At 42.1% G+C, this 17,020-nt stretch overlaps 1 protein-coding gene across 1 annotated transcript; it reads right to left on the reverse strand.

Moving 5' to 3' along the window:
• Window positions 1-12,470: 12,470 nt before the first annotated feature.
• On the reverse strand, window positions 12,471-14,894 carry sem1 (SEM1 26S proteasome subunit). The gene is made up of 3 exons (XM_030411263.1): window positions 14,728-14,894; window positions 14,119-14,212; window positions 12,471-12,690 (listed from the first exon to the last, which is right to left on the reverse strand). The coding sequence occupies exons 1-3, from the start codon at window positions 14,798-14,800 to the stop codon at window positions 12,648-12,650; spliced, it is 210 nt and encodes a 69-aa protein (XP_030267123.1). The 5' UTR covers window positions 14,801-14,894; the 3' UTR covers window positions 12,471-12,647.
• Between the last annotated feature and the right edge of the window lie 2,126 nt (window positions 14,895-17,020).

Here is a 17,020-nt window from a genome sequence, read left to right on the forward strand (position 1 = left end):
CCCTATTAACAGCCAATAACGGAGGCCCTCTGGGGTCAAAAGGTTTAAAGACTTTCTAATAAAAGTAACAGAGACATGGGGATGTGTTTTGGGGGAGAAAAAGTTGTGTCTCGGTTTGAAATGCTGACAAGTTAATAATCCCTTCTCAAATGGCCCTACCGCAGTAAAATGGCCAGTTTGTTCTTACTTTTATTGCTATCATCTGTCAGTCACTCACATCTTTTTTTGCCTCCTCTTAAGTGGACTGAAAAAGCTAAAACAGCTTTACAGTAATGTTCTCGCCCAGGCTTTATTCTCATTCCCCCTCTCTTGTCTTTTTTTTTTTAGCTTGAGTGTGAATTCTCATTGTAGTTTTAGGCAGGAAATGCCTAATGGATTCCCAAAGACGTATTCATGACATGGTAATGAGATTCAAATTTGTAAGACATTTCTGACCTGAAAAAAAAAGAGGCCGCGTGTGGCACTGGCTTTGTCCTGTTTTTCACGATTTGAGAATACTTGCGATTCCTACTGTCATTTTTAAATGTATGGGATGTGGAGACAAAGCAGAAAAAAACAGAGTAGAGTAGAAATGAGAAAACAACTTAGAAATGTAGTGATCTGTCACTTCCTGCCAAAATAGTTTCCCAGGGTTGATGTGGAACGTGGCTCAATGGTAAGTCGTACTGTATTTTACTGTTGCATCTATAAACGTGTTCAAGGTGCTCAACTTTATTTGACAGCACGCCTCATATATGCAAACCAATGTGAGTGAACTGAAAATGTCTCAAACTGCAGATTGAGTTTTGCCCGTAACACTGATCTGAATGACGTTAACTGCAGAATGCCAAATGTTTTCTTTCCTAACATAATAGATATTAATCAGTTTAATTTTAAGCACCTTTTTTCCAAACCTAAAGACACATAACATAAAGAAAGCAACCCCAAAAAAGTGTTTATAAAATAGTTGTTAATGTTCACTATTAAAACAGTTGACATGTTGCTGCCTCACATCACTCTATTGCCATTTTAAAGGAAACATCTTCAGTGTATTTTAGATGAATCCCACATAAAACATCCTGCTGCAGGAAAAACTCAACGGAGAACCAAATGTGTATTCATCCGCTGATGAAAATAGTCCCAAACAAACTGCTGTTTACCTTATGTTTGCCAAAACTACAGTGCCCAGATATTTTAGGAAAGTTTGTATATATAATTATATTTTTGCACCATTTTAGCAATGGAATATTTATGTAGGCTAACCTGGAAGTTAGCGTTGCTCTGGTTCCCACGACAAAACACCTTTTGGATTTTTAAATTGGATCAACTACGCTTCTTTCTACACCATACTATAGACACTTTATCATAAATTGATCAATGTACAAGTTGAAAGGTAAGTGTGCTCCTATGTGTCTATGTGAAATACCCCCAACAACCTCTATTGTCTCATTAAGCAGACACATTAACACTTTAAAATTCAAACTTGGAATATGTACTGAAGTAGTTTATGTTGAAGTACAACATGTCAAAGTATGTCAAGCTTGTAGAAGAACTTATTACAGGCATCTCGCTGAACACTAATGGGAGTTTCAACAAGAACAGTGTCAAATAATATCCGAGTTATCTTTTAAACATTAGTAAAAAGCGGCCGACGTGGTAAATACCAGGATGCAGAGTTGTGTCAAAAATATCTTCAGGCAAACTGGAGAAATGTGTTTTTGTGAGCTTGTTGGCCAGATAATGAGCTGTTTGTGACTCTGATTTATTAACTTCGTGAGCACAATTATTCTAAACTAAAAACAGTTAAAGGTGGAGATACATGGGTTTTTATTCCCATCAAGAATGGCAAAAACACATTACATGTCCCCAGTTGGGTGGCCCTGACAAACCACATCTTAATTCATCCAAGAATCACTTTTTGTTTTGTACAACTTCAGCTGATGTTCTTAATCAGATGTGTCGCTTGCTCAAGGAAACATCAGCAGGATGCATGGCTTCTGATGGACACAGTGGCTACAAACCTGCACTTAATTACAACCACGTCATTTCCCCCTCGAATTAAATGTGTTTCATGTAAGAAGCAGGATTGATGCCAGAGTTGTTCCAGTTGTGTGCAGCATTTGAAAATAACACAAATCCATTCCATTGTGCAATGAGAAACCATTGCAAACTTCACACTTGCCAAAGTGGGAATTTTATGTAACTTAGAAATGTGACCACACAGTAGACAGTCGGCGCGGAGAGAAGGACGACTCAGACGAATCTGTTTTGCATAAAGGACAAGAAGGTGGCGAGAAGAGAAATGAAGCAAGCAAACCGCCATTTAATCCATCTAACGTGCAGAATGTACAAGACAAAGACGCACTTCTTATGTGTATTTTGACTTTCTAATGCTTTTCAAGGGTGGACCACTTCTTCCATAAGGAAAAAACACTATTTGTGCTAATACATAAAAGCAATTATGTCCTTTCTTTATCAGTCATATAGGAGCCTATTAGCAAAATAATAGAGTTCAGTGTGTTTGCATGGTCTCTGCTGTCTGTCACACAACAAAACAATGCCGCTTATGATCTACTTTCATTTCCCAAATCAGTCGGTTGTCAAACACTATCCTTAATCATCATACATAACATGCACTGCATTAAAGTGGCATTCTTGTAAACACCATATCTGTAATAGCGTGTGACAAGCCGCCTTTGTTTACACCATAATAACTGGGTGTTTGAATAACTTCTCAATGACTTTAAGTAAGCAGCCAGACCCACTCTGCTTCCATTCAGCTGTGCAGTCTGATAACCCGCACTGACGTCTGGCACGGAGTGGACTGTGGATTATACCAAACAGAAGGACTGAATGGACCTCTCAGCCATTTCACTGCCATCTCACCTGCGGTCTTGAGACATGGGAGTGCATTTCCTGTGAATGTATTGCGGATGTAGTGTGCATCCGCTCGTGTCATTATGCAAATGTTGACGTGTGCATTCATAAACATGTGAGACGTGTAAAGTTATCGTCGGCCCCACCTTCGTCCACCCACACACATTTATTTGAAGCACCAGCTTTGCTTACTCTGCCATTTTCCCTCTTTTCCATCTGCCATGAAACTCTCCTAAACCTCAAGTCGGGCTGTCTTTGCTGCAGCTTCTGAACGAATCTGTTTAGCATCTTTCAGTTCAGATGAAGCGCTACACTAACCATGCTTCAGGGCATCTGGGATGGGCTGGGGGCCTGGCGAAGCAGGGGAAGGGGTGGATGGACACTTTGAGATGGTCCAGACGGGCTAGTGGGCAGGCCCGAGCTCCTCTCTTCCACAACAACAAGGAGCCAAACTGAAGCACGCTCAGACCCTGCAACCCGAGAGGGCACAGGGGTCCTCCAGCCTGCCTGGGCCGGGATAAATGAACCCAGATGCTTCCCGCAAAATGCAGAGCGACCAGGCTGAGGGAAGGAGGGCGGGGGGGTAGGTGGTAGAGACAGAAAGGAGGAGGCCTACCTCCTTTTTTTTTTCTCTTGTGCCCCTCGTTGAGGCCGTTATCTGTCAGATTCCTGCGCTTTCTCATAACCACTGATCACGGAGGCCTGTGTGCAAGGAGCATTGTGGGAAATTATCAGAGGGGCATTTGTCTTTGAAGGAGAACGAGAGCAGCAGCAAATCTTTAAGTCCTTTCCTGTTCCTCTTCCTGTCAAGCTGCCACCTGGACTGAGAGAGCAGGAAGCGAGAGAATGATGGCCGCATCTGTCGAAATGACTTAATTGAAGTTGGAGCAGGGAGAATGTTACAGAGGAGAGTGTGATGAAAGGTTTAGGAGGGATTTGTTTTGTGGATGTGGGTTAGCTGTTAATAATATCTTTAGCTGTTGAGTTGAAGAATAATATCTGTGACAGCAATAGTGACAGTAAGATGTAAGGTGTAACAGCCAGCAGCCAGTTAGCTTAGCATAAAGACCAGATTTAGGGGCAAACAGCTAGCCTGTCTCTGACCAACACTAACAAAATCCATGTATTTCTTGGCCGGCACTTTCAGCACCATGAAACCTAGACATTTTGTTTTTACAGTCACAAAGTGTCTTATCATGCCTTTTATTTGTAAAGATCAAGCACAGAACAAATAACCTGTTAATAAGTGAGCTTTAGAGGTGCTCATAGGCAGATTTTGTTACCTTTGGGCGAAGTGTTTCCTTCAGTTTTCAGTCTCTATGCTAAGCTAAGCATCTGCTAGCATTAGTAGTATCTATCTCTGCATCTAACTCTATAACCTGATGTGCCAGATGCTTCATTACCCAGAAGCATTTGCAAAGTTGATACAGGAAGCTATCGCAGGCTAACTTCACAAGCCAGCTGAGAGTTGAAAGTGAAAGTATCTTTTCTGTCAAAAAAAGCCTTCAGCGCCATTTTTTACTCTTGTTAATGTTGATGTTAAAGCAGCGTCTATGCGGACCCCTGGAGGAGCAGCCGTTTGTGTTCATCTCTCTACTCATCACACCTGAAGCACGTCTGAGGCTGCAGGTAGATCATCATGGGATGCTTTGTTCATACGTTCAGGTCTGATTCCTCTCGCAACAGCACTGTATTCATGAAATATACATCTTCTGTCTTGGCTTGTTCTGTCCACTCTTACCTGTGGTCCACCTGCAGAAGAGAAGCCCTATTTTCAAGCAGAGGTGGATGGTGTAATAAAAAAAACATATAGTTGCGTGAAACTGTTGAATGCAGATGCGTTCTTCAGTAGTGCTTCAAGGCTCCTTTTCCGCTGCAGCGATGTGTTTCTCACCAGGGACCTCAGGAGTAACCTGTGTCACTACCAATCTGCCAGGCCCTCCTGATGCCATCCAGATGCCCCATCCTGAAACACACACCGGCCTCTTAGTTTGCTCCACTTGAGGTTTAGTGCGCTTTTTTCCCCACAAAGTTGGACATGCACTAACACGCATGCAGATGCACGCCCGCTTACACTAATTCACAAGAGTAGATACACACTTTTAAAGCAACATGATGCACACACCCTAACTCACAAACCACCCCCTGTCTGAGGTAGATGCAGCAATGAGGGATAACAGCAAATTTCCTATTTCATTTCACTAAGTCTGGCCTGTTTTAGCTCACTCCTAACCTGCCATGCCACGTCGGAAGACCAAGAGTTAAATTAAAGAGGACTAAATTTCCTGAAATGAAATGACTGTCAACTCAAGTTTGCTCGATCATCCTAGAAGAGTGCAAGAGAAACTCCCCACTCCTTCCATTCTGTTTTGGGGTAATGAACAGCAAACAGTTCGAAATATCAAAGGCAGCCGGCTTAAAAAGGCATCGCTCTCAAATGAGTTATGAAAGAAAGTTGAGTTGTTTTAGTCTGTCTTTGATCTGGGAGATTTGCAGTGAGCCAGCAGCATGTAGCTCCTGTAAATGTCATCACGGCCATTAGGACGTGCTGACATACATCTGATTAGGATGACAAAACAGCGAGCACCTGTGTGTGAGTGTGTGTGTGTCCTTCACATCTGCTGCTGAATGTGTACTTGCATTAATGTGTTCTTTCTTCCGTGCATGTGTACATTTAAGTGTATTTGGAAGTGTGTGTGTGTGTGTGTGTGTGTGTGTGTGTGTGTGTGTGTGTGTGTGTGTGTGTGTGTGTGTGTGTGTGTGTGTGTGTGTGTGTGTGAGAGGATGAGAGAGTGCATGCCTGCGTGGTGCGCTGGCTGGCTGTCCTGCCTTGAGGGGAGATAAATGGCTGAGTGTTGTTGTTGTCCAGAGAGCAGACACTCAGACAGCCGCTCACACATGATTAATTGTTTCCTTGTTGGGACTGGGACCAGTTGACGGTGCCTGGGCCAAGGCCTCCCACCCAGTCTTACCAGATGTGTGTGTGTGTGTGTGTGTGTGTGTGTGTGTGTGTGTGAGGGAAAGGCGGAGAGAAAAAAGAGGGTGATGAAAGGCCAAGACAGCAAAAGAGAGAGCGAGAATGTTACGTCCCATTTTACGAGTTTGTCTGTCACTGCACTCTCTTTTTAAACATGTGCTATTGTTTTGAACGCGGCCACACATCACAGTGCTGAGATTTTTTGGTCGAATGTGGTGAAGATGATCGATGTGAATTGAGCGGCTGGTTTGTCCTGCAACCTTTTTATGTGCACTTGAATTGGATGGCGGAATGCTAAAGGTCCTTAATGGACTTCTATCCTGCAACAGTTTCCCTCCCTTGTGTAGTTGCGATGCAGAAACTGTGTGAAGTGTAATTATCCACGCGCTAATTACTTGATCAAGAAGCTCCAGCTTATTGCCTTGAATTATGGCTGCACATTGATTTCTCATAGGTCAACACTGCTCAGGTTGATCTACTGCGATGCTGGGTTTCATAGCAGTGCATGAGTGAGTCTGATGATTGATTAATTACAATTATCAGAGGCCTGATAATTCACCAGAGATGATAATAACATCAAGTGTGCTTTATTGCTCTGGCGGAAAAAGCCTCTCCGGTGTCTAAATTGTCCCCCCTGTTAATTTCTCTTCCTTCACTGTCCAATGCTTTTAAGTGCAGCAGGACAGGTGGATGGCTGATCTGGTGTGTTCAAATATTGGAGGTTCGGGAGGGGACGAGGGGTAAAAACCAGGAGCAAAAATAGAAAACAAGCTCCCTAATTGCCAGGTATCATGGTCGTACGGGAAGGATACGCGGCGGGGGGTGTTGTTGCCACAGACGTCACCGCTAAAAACACGCTGCCATCCTCGTGGGGCCATTTGGCTCGGTTGCACATCGTGGCACCAGGATGACTCACATGCAACACTGATTCACTTTACAATAAACCCCTAATCACAGCAGCTGTTATCCCCCTTTGTGTTGATCAAGTACCGGACTTTGCTAAGACTTGTGTTAAATAGATGCAAAACATTTACTCAGCACGACTTTCTGCGTCGGTGATGTTTGTTATTCCACAGCGGGGGCAGCTTGAAATGAGCAGTATTGGTCTTTATGGGAAACTAGCAAACGTCCGTGATGTGTCATACTCCACGAACCAATCACATAACTCATTACAGAAATAGTCAAGTTGAGAAAAGAGTTAGAGGTTCAAAAAAATGATACCAAACTGTGTGACAGATTTATATAAATTGGCAAACTGTAATTTTAATCTAATCATTACATTTTAATACTTTAAATATTTACAAAGATGCAAAATAAAAAGGAGAACTGAGATAATGTTCTGCTGCTGTAAATAGTTCATATTTCACCGCTTCTTGATTGATCTGCAGCCGTGCAGATGATGGACAGTGAAAACCTGCAGGGACGTCGGCCATATTTGAAGGCAAAATAACACATTACATAGCATTAGCATTTAGCCACTTCCTAGCTGAGATTGTGTTCATTTATGCTGTTCCTGTCGTATAACACTGAACAGTGATGTTAACTGAATGATGGGATAACAACATCTTTAAATACTGACCGATGTCCCTCCAGATCTTCACTATCCAGCATCTTTACAGTTTCTGATCAATGAGAAAGTGGTGATGACGATTTATCAGATTCCCTACGTTTACCGGCCCTACATTTAAGCCTCCCACCCTGAGCGTGAATCATTTTCTGGTGTGATTCTGGTCTTTTATCCCTGTAGGGTAGTCTAGTCTACCTACACACACTTCCTGCACTATGTTTTCCACGTTTGTTAAATTATACTTACATCTGTCAGAGACCTGCGGGATGGATCATGTCATAAACTGCACTGTTGAAACAGGGCGCTCATAATCCTTTCTGACATCAAACCGAAGTCTTGTGTTTTCATAGTGATTCAACCACCGGGGATAGCGTTAAACTGAAACATACCCATCTGTTTCTTTCTGTGTGCCAGCACGTCAGATCGGGTTAAAATCCGGACGGGTTTAAGCGACGGTGAGGCCGTGGCGTGATCCCACACCGTCTCAACTATCCAGTGTCATGTTCACATGCTCCAATGAGTTTATCCTCATTCTCAGTTGAGCTGCGATGACTCAAAAACACACCGAGCTTTTGGAGCAAAGCGTGAAATACAACCCAGATATTGTATCTGTTAGTTGTATGTGAAACTTGGTGGGCTAAAATATTTCCATTTTGGATATTTACGTTCCCCAGAACCACAAGTATGATATTTTAGATCAAAGTGTGGTGCTGGAAGCTCCCGGTTGTGTCTTCGTTTTCTAAAGATCAGAGACGGGTCAACATTTGAGATTTGTTTTAGAATAAAAGGTCATTCAGCTTCTGTGGCTTGAGTCTGGAAGGATTTGTAGGTGCAATGAGAGAGCAGAATCTGTGCAGCTACGTCTATACACGAGTCAGTTAATTAATATGACCTGATCAAAGGAAGGAAATCAAACACACACACATAAAGGCAAAGACATTTGGTAGCAGGCTAGCTGTTTCCCTTTGTTTCCAGCTTCAATGCTAAGCTATGCTAACTCTTACTCTCCGCCTGAACGCGCAGAAGCATTTTTCCCCAAATGTTGATGTTTTTGCTTGAGACAAAGTTTAAATAAGAAGGACTGCAGGAGCTCGGATGATGGAACGACATCATAATGCATTAGAATATTAATTCTATGCCTGATTTGTTTCTGTGAGGTAAAACTGTTCTTCAAACATGTAGGATGCACACTGATTGATTTTGTTGATTCATTTTTTAAAGCGACATTGTAGTCAAGTCAGTCGATTAAGTCAATTAAGGGAACTTGGGATCTTACTTAGCTGTGAACAGAGTTTTACTTGACTCGTGATATTATTGGTGCATTTTTTTGATTGTCTGTGTTGATTCTGATCCCGTAGAAAGGGAAGAAAAAAAAACTCAGGATCATTTTGATGAGAATGAATAGAGCTGGATAAGTAGCCTGTGGTCAATCCATACCGGTTAATTGAGGCAGTTTGGGTCGAAGTGACTTAAAAGCTGCAGTCCTCCTCGACACTGATGGCCGTCCTATAAGGGACCCTCAGTAAAGCCCTCTGGTCTTTTGATGGGACGTTCGCCAGCGTCCTTTGGGGCTGCTTCACCCCCCACAATAAACAGGCAGCCCTTTGTCACTGGGAGTGAAGGGGTCTGAAGGGTTGCTCCTCGTTATTATTTTCTAAAGTAATTATACCTTATTATCTGTGTTTACTCTGGCGGGGGTGCGAGCGTGCAGGTGTGGGCTTTTCGGCGTCGTGTTGGCAGTCTCAGAGTGGTGAACGCACCCTGAGTGTCTTTTTTTTTTTTTTTAAATCTCTCCCCTCCATCTTTACTTGGAGGTTTTTGGGGGATTTAGAAGTAGTATTGTAGCCCCGCCGATAATTTCAGCTCAACAAAAGAAACGTGCAATTAGGGCTATTATAGTAGCAGCTGCACGCTTCCTAGCTGTGCGGCGACAGCTTCGTCTTCTCCGTGGCTCTGCAGTGAGGGGATTGGAGAGGGGAGAAGAGCAGGGCCTGCGGCGGTGGGGAGTAAAACGCTGGAACGGTCACAGTAGCCTCCAGTGTTTGGAGAAAGGAGAGGAAAATATAGCCTGGGAGGCTGGTGTGTTCCCTCAGTGTAGACACAGCAGGGACTCTCGCCCACAGGCTTGTGGGCCTTGAGAACAATGGATCTGCCATCTCCCAACATGAAGTGTTATGAAATAGTCTTTGCTACAGTTCCATTGGCTGATCTCTTGCATGAAGTCATGTGGTGTCAGAACTGCGTGGGCCAAGGGGAAAACGGTTTGCAAATAAGAAAATGCCTTCTGAAGACTCTCGGCTTCAAGAATTGGTTTACAGTATTCGGAGCGCTCAGAAGTTCCCACAGAGCGATCCAGAGCGTAATCTGGTGAAAGTATTACACGTGGCTTGGGTTTCTGTGTGAATACTCAACTTTTCTACCACAAAATCAAGGATAGAAAACTGCCCTTTTAAAAACTAAGCCATTGTTTATAAGATTTGAAACGTGACCCTTCAATGATTCCAGAATAATCACCGGGCAGACGGTTATTCTCCTCCTTCTAAACCAGTCAATATCAGCCACAGCGAGCCTTCTCGTACATGTCAAGGTGAATCATGTGGGTCACAAAGGAACAACAAAAATGCGTGCGCAAATTAAATTCAGGATTAAATGGGATCAAAAGAAGAAGTAGCACAGAGACGCTGTGTGAGGTTGAAATGTTGAGGGCCAATCGAGGCCCTCGTGGCGTCAAACACAAGGGACCAATCTCATGCTCTCAGCACAAACAAAATGGTCACAGGTCCTCCTCTGTTGCTCTCACTTAACGATTCTCTCACTTCACTGACTTCCCAACCCTTAGAATAATCATCAGGCTCAGGGCCCTTAGTTTCAAGGTCATAAACAGATCGGGGTATCGTGTATGAATGAGTTAGAGCTCTTTGAGTTCACTTGATGAATATGTGACCTTGCTTTATTCTCATCTGTTCTCACCAACAACATATTTATTTTCTTTATTGACATGTCTATCAGTAGCAGCTGGAGCATTGTCTTTCAATCACAATATGGGCCCAGGAGAGCAGCGGGGCTGTGATATGCAGCTGATTGGGATAATAACTCGTCGTAAACAGGGATTTTGGTTTATCCCAGAGGAGAACAGGAGACTGTCAGATGCTTGTCGGTGTGCTTTCGATTGCCAACATTCAAACGCTTGACCCATGCTAACACATTTCCATGTCCACCTCTTCCAGCCGTCGGTGCCAAATTCTGATATAACACTCTCAAGTGCAGATTGACTCTTTCCAAATATTACCAGCAAATAGTTGCTGGTAAATCAGAACCACAAGAGGAGACGAACAAAAGCTAGCAGGAATGGCCACCCAGGGGCCGGAGGCACGGTGGGAAACATGCTCCAAATGTGGCTGAAATCATCATTATTATACTGGAACAACAGTTATAAAAAAGGTGCAGCATTCAAACTTTCCTTGATTAAAAGTCTATAAATATTACGTGTCGCATTAACAGGTTTATAGATCTGTGATGACTATTCAGATCCAGTTAATTGAGTCTGTTGTTGGCTCAGCTACACAACAACAACTACAACAACTGTGTCGAGTCAGACATGACTTGATAAAGAGGATTTCTGTCAGTGTATGAACATTTATTAAGGACATGAGAAGACGACAGCAGCCAGTTTGTTGTCCCTGCTGCCATCTGAACCACCAGACGACAGAGCAGCTTCTTCTTCAGGCTGTGAGACTCCTGGATTCATTCTCCACTCTTTAAATTAGTGTTTTATTGTAGTTGTTTCTGTGATTTGGCATAAAAGAACTAAAGTTTAAAATGATAAATGAAGCTTGATTCATGTGAGCCAACATTCCTTTGCACTTCATGCAGCTTATCGAGTGTTTGAGTGCAAATAATTCTGTAATCCAGAGAACTAACGGCTGCATTAATTGGTTGCAGTGGATTCAACATCATTCTTTGTCTCAACTGAAGCTTCTCCAAATGGTAATAAAGAAGGAATACACAAAGATGATGCATACATGCAGTACTTAGAGTAAACATATTTAGGTTACTTTTCACTTTCAGGAGGTAGAGGAAGGATGTTTTCAGGATGAAAGCCGCTCTTGCAGCTTTGCTCTTACTGGCATCCATTTCACCTCATTAGGACCCTGGGACTGAGAGTCGACAAAACACTGAGAGAAATCATTTTGCTGGGGGAGTATGGCGGGGATAAATTGGCCTCTGGTTCAGTACAAGAGTCCCCGCTGTGCCAAGCGGAAGAGAAGGGCCTGGCTGGCAGTAGGGGCAGGCCCGGGCAAGGCAGGCTGGGAGGCCCCATGCTGAGACCCCCTCCCTGCCTCTGACAAACACGGCAGTGGATAATCTCTCCTTCAGGGACTCGGCCCTGCGCTGTGGGGCTGAGAGGGAAGGGGGCTGTTATACAGCACAGTGCAGAAGAACTGCCTCTGTATGTGTGCAGCATGTGCCGCAAACACACTTGTTTGCATGAATGTACTTCCACTGCACACTGCGTATGTGCAGCTCCATTTTGTTTCCTTTTCCCCCCTCGTCACTCTGACAGATCAATAAACTGAGACTAACAAAGAAAGTACGGCTGCCACAAAATGATCACCAATGTCCCTCATAAATTCTGTTGAGCACTTGAACTCGAGTAATAATGTTGAAAATACACGTAGCTTCAAACAAATGGACGGCAAAAACAAGCTGTCCATTACAAGTAGACTGGGTTGATAAACAACTCCTACAAAGACTCGTCTGTAGATAATTTAGCCAAACCCTGAATCATCTTCAATTCAGAAACTAATAACTTCCAGGATGGGTTTAATTTATGTAACAAGGATTAAGAGCAGTCCAAGAACCAGGTGAAACAGGGACATCGACTGAAGAAACGCAATTCAATTTCTTCAGGTTAGATATCGAGGACGACTCTGTAGATCAGATTAAATTATTAGGATGCTGTTCAACAAACAAAGAGGTGAAATAAACTCAAATGTAGATTGTGAACAGCAGTGAATGTGTTACATATAAATGGCATTGTGTCGACATTAGCAGTGAAAAGAGTCAAAGGAAGGTTTTTCTCCAAATACTTTACTTCCATCAACATTTCTTACAAAAAAAAAAAGAAAAGAAAAGAAACAAATTACAGCCTCAAATCTCCTTTCGGTGGTTTGTGGTCAGCCACTAATATTCAAATATAAATGTCCATATCCAATGTCATCAGATACTGAGAGGCCCCGTCAGCCGTTATGATGTCTCCATCTTGTAACCATGTTTTTCCAGCTCGGCCCTGCAGGGAGGAAAGAGGAAAATAGAAAGATCAAGTCAGGAGAGATGATTACAGGTGGGTGGCTGAGGCACAAGTACCCTCGGCTATTGATTGTGAGAACCATTAAGAGATGGGAGTGAGAAAATATATAAATATTGCATAATGCGTGCAGCTATGGATTTGATGATTACATATATGGCAGCCGTGCCCTTTAACTATAATGATATCTTTAAGGAACAGCTTAATAGCACAGCTGTCATAATTGTCCCAAATAAAACAATAGCATATTACTGTCCAAAGCGTACTCAAATAAAAACAAAGCAGCCACTCACCTACCAACAGTTATCGATTATTCAATAAGCATAAGTGTGGGCCTTGAATGCATGACTACTCTTATAGATTAATAAGATGTGTAATGCAGAACTCCACTAAAAGAATAACACGGTTGATGACACTCAGGATAGTTAAAGCTATTTCTGTTTTCAAGGTGTTTATGGCAACATTTCTGAAGTGAACATACAGCAGCAATTAACACGACTAAGCTATAGAAGAAAAGCTGCCAATTAAGAAATAAAAGGTTTAATAATTGTATAAGTAGCTTACTAGAGGATGTGTTCATGACCAACAATTCAAGTTTCATATAAGAGAAACCTTTTAAATATTAAAAAGACCACAAGCTATCTAATGGATTTTCAGTTACCAGTTTTAATTTAAACATTCTGCAAGAACTTATGGAGGTAATTATCCAAAAGTCGCTCTACATTCATTTTGGACTGTGGATCATAACTGTTGCTGTGTTGAGAGGACAAGTAGTAGCCTAAATCTATATTGATCTCCAAGAGATGTCTTGTTTCAATATCCCGTTTATGTAAAAATTAAATTAGTCATATATCAATATTTTGTTGACCAGTTTAACAAATCAAAGATATCACTTTTTTCTGCTCCTGTCATCATTGATTAACTCCGTCTTCTCTCGTGCATTTGTTTCAGTGTTTGTGGACATTTTGTTTGATCACTCCTGTTTCTAATCTCTTGATTGTTCACATTTAAATAAGATATCATAGACCAATTATTTTCAAATACATCACCCTTTGGTTTTTACAGCACAGCCAACAATGATGGTTAACACATTAATCAAAAGTAGATTGTTGTACAGTAAAATCTGGAAATATTTCAAGGATCAATCTCTTGTAACTACCTAATTGATGTACTTATCGGCGGACTCATGTTGAGTGTTGTTGGTTCAGTTAGTTTGTGTAGAAAAATGAATCTAAGCTCTGTGTGTCTCATGTACAAGGTTTTCTACCAGCAGCATTGTTGTGGTGAACTTCACATCCAGACTGACTCCAACAACAAATCATAGCAGCTTTAATTCAACTGAACCCAGAACTTAACTCGACCTGCTGAACTTGACACACAGACAGAATAGAAGATACCAGATATTGTTACCTCAGTTGATTTGAGAAATCATCCTCTACATTGTCATCATCCCAGTTGTCTTCCCAGACATGAGCATCTTCATCCTCATCCAGCCCCGTCCAGTCTAAACACAAAACATTAGGATGAACCAACATTAGAAAACAAAGTACATGTATCCTCCAGCAGCGGGTTTGTCTGAAACTATCACACAGAAAGAAAACAGCTCGACTTCACTGTAGCTTTCTGTCTACCTGAACAGATAACACAGCTTGGTTATAACAAGCATAAGTTTATGTTATCTAGCTAGCAAGCAAACGTTAGCAAAGAAGCTATCGTGCGCAGGCTAGCATAACTAAATAACAATAAATATTTAAATACTAAATAACAAAAGCACAATGGCTGTGACACGAGAAGACAGATAGCTTCGAGTTCAACTGCACCTGAAGTGTTTAGGTTGGCTTGTATAAATTAGCTAGCTGAGGTGTTGACAGTACATTTGCTAGCTGATGCTAACGCTAACAAGGCTAGGCTAGCTGAGTCACTGCAGCAGGGCCTAGCACAGAGAAAAGCCGCACCAGTTCAGTTAACGATGGGCAGGAAAAGTACAAAACAAGAGCGAGAATAATCTGAATTATTTACCTTCGGCGGGGAATTCTTCAAACTCATCGTCCTCCTCCAGTAAGCCCAGGTCCACGGTCTTCTTGTCTGACATGTTAGCGGTGTGTGGCTGTGTTGCTGTCGGGTAATGAATGGCTGCTGCAGGAGGACTTGTGGAAGGCTGACGCTGTTCGAGCGGATCGAGGTTGCGCTAACTGCGCAGGAGTGCGCAGCAGTAACTGTGCTTTACGGCAAGACAAAGTAAGACCCTTTTATCAATGCAGCACATTTTATTACACGTTAAATCAATATGATTAACATTAATATGCATGTAGGGTCGCACAGGGAAGGTTAAACCCCTCACAGACACCCGTCAGACAGCACTGAAACAGAATCTCACCTACAAGAAGTTTGATTAAATACACAAGTTATCAAAGATGGCCTAATGTAATACATTAGGAATCAATACATCATCTGCTGCTTGGGATGGAAATCCTCTAACCCTGATATATTGTTGTAGTTATACTGAGTTTGAAAGCTCAAAATACAAATTAGCCCAGAGGTTCCTTACCTGTCCTCTGAAACAGGTGAATCTTCAATCTGATCTTTGTTTTTAGTGTGTCAGTTTTATCTTTATACAGTTTTTATAAAGATAGTATAAAATATGCATGTACAACATGTAAGATTAATCTTTTCCACATGGTTTGTGGGGCCATGGGAATTTCTTTATCTACATGTGTTGCACACACACCCACACACACACACACACAGATGCAGATTCATGTAGTCACTGTTGTGTCCTGAGGTTTTTTGTGTGGACATGGATTTTCTGGGACTGGCTCCAGACCGTAGCTTCATCATTGTGTTGTCGAACTCTTAACAGTGTGGCAAATGATGTGAAAAAGCAAAAAAAGACTTCAAGATTAATTTGGTTTGATGTGAACTTGCAGACCGTCACGCAGAGTTTGGTGTTTGCTGTAGCATCTGTTTTCAGCATGGATGGTTTTCATAGAAGTGGTTCGGCATTCAAAGGGTGTCGCAGCGCTTACAAAGTACTTGCAAATATTTGGGAAAACAGAAAACTCTTTCTCTCTCCCCCTCTGAACGTCTCTCCCACAGCGCCACTAAGGCCACGTGCAGTTTCCCTTAAAACACATGCACACAAGTCCGTCAAATTCAGGCAAAGATTTTTCATTTAGGAACAAATGCACATTGTAACCCATGTGGCCTGCTCGAATAATGAATCGGCAGCCACAGCTTAGGATGTATTTTAGATAAATGAGAGCGCGCATTTACCACAAAACCACTCGCACCACAATGAAAATTGCTCTGCAGCTGTCATATGTTGACAGACGGAGCAAACCTCAACTTAGGCTCGACGTACTTATTCTATTTTCAAATAATTTAGTAATCATCCTAAGCCTTTACACATGACAATGCCACAACGCTCGGAGGGAGGAGGAACAAGACGTGGAGAGAAAGTGCAGGAAGTAAATGCCACTGTGTTTAGAAAAGCCTCATTCCAGCTCCATGTAGGAAGGCTTATTAAAAATGCAGGTTTTAGTTATTAAGGGCCGTTTAAAACAGAAGATCACGTCTGCACACAAATTAAACCAAGTAGCAATTCTTCAGAGTAAAAATACTGTTTTCATTTGAAGGCATGATTGAAGGAGTGAGACTTGCTTCTTGTTACCGGCTGCAACTGATAATTATCATCTCTGATTAGTCTGCAGATAATTCTCTCATCTCACTGGTCAATAATTTTATTTAAAACATGTTGAAATGTATTGAAAAATGGTTACAGGAGAAGTCCACAAAACATTTCTGGAGCTGTTTGAAAACAACTGAAAGAAAACACATTAAAGAGATTCTCCTTTCTGATCCAAGTCTGCAGAAGCCCCGAGATCCCAAACTGATTTTTAAAAACATGGTTGTCACCCCTTTTTTCAAAAATCCTCACTGTGGCTGCTAAACTAAAAGCACAAGTGTGTGAAGTGGGAGCAGGAGTCTGAACACACTTCAAAGGTGTGAATGACATCTCTTCCCATTCATTTAGAGGGATTGTGCCATTTTAGTTTTTTTTCTCAGTTGTTTTTTTACATTTAAAAACATGTCCTCAAAACATGGGGGGAGTAGATAATCACTTTTGGGTGAACTTATCCTTTAAGGGGACGTCTTAAAGATCCCTGTCAGTTAGCGGTCAGATAAGACAGGTAAGATGTTTAAAAAAAGGAAATGATTGCACTCAAGAAGCTGGAATGAAAACATTTTTGCTTGAGAACTGGTTTAATTATCACACACAGGCCCTTCAGTCATCAGCTGCTCTCACGACGAC

Source organism: Sparus aurata, chromosome 3 (assembly GCF_900880675.1).
Source record: "Sparus aurata chromosome 3, fSpaAur1.1, whole genome shotgun sequence".
Taxonomy (NCBI): Eukaryota; Metazoa; Chordata; class Actinopteri; order Spariformes; family Sparidae; genus Sparus; species Sparus aurata.

Coding starts and splice junctions, on each gene's coding strand:
- sem1 (XM_030411263.1), bottom strand. CDS start 14,800: ATGTCAGACAAGAAGACCGTGGACCTGGGCTTACTGGAGGAGGACGAT. Junction 14,213..14,727: donor TGAAGAATTCCCCGCCGAAG/GTAAATAATTCA, acceptor TTTTGTGTTTAG/ACTGGACGGGGCTGGATGAG. Junction 12,691..14,118: donor GATTTCTCAAATCAACTGAG/GTAACAATATCT, acceptor TCCTCCCTGCAG/GGCCGAGCTGGAAAAACATG.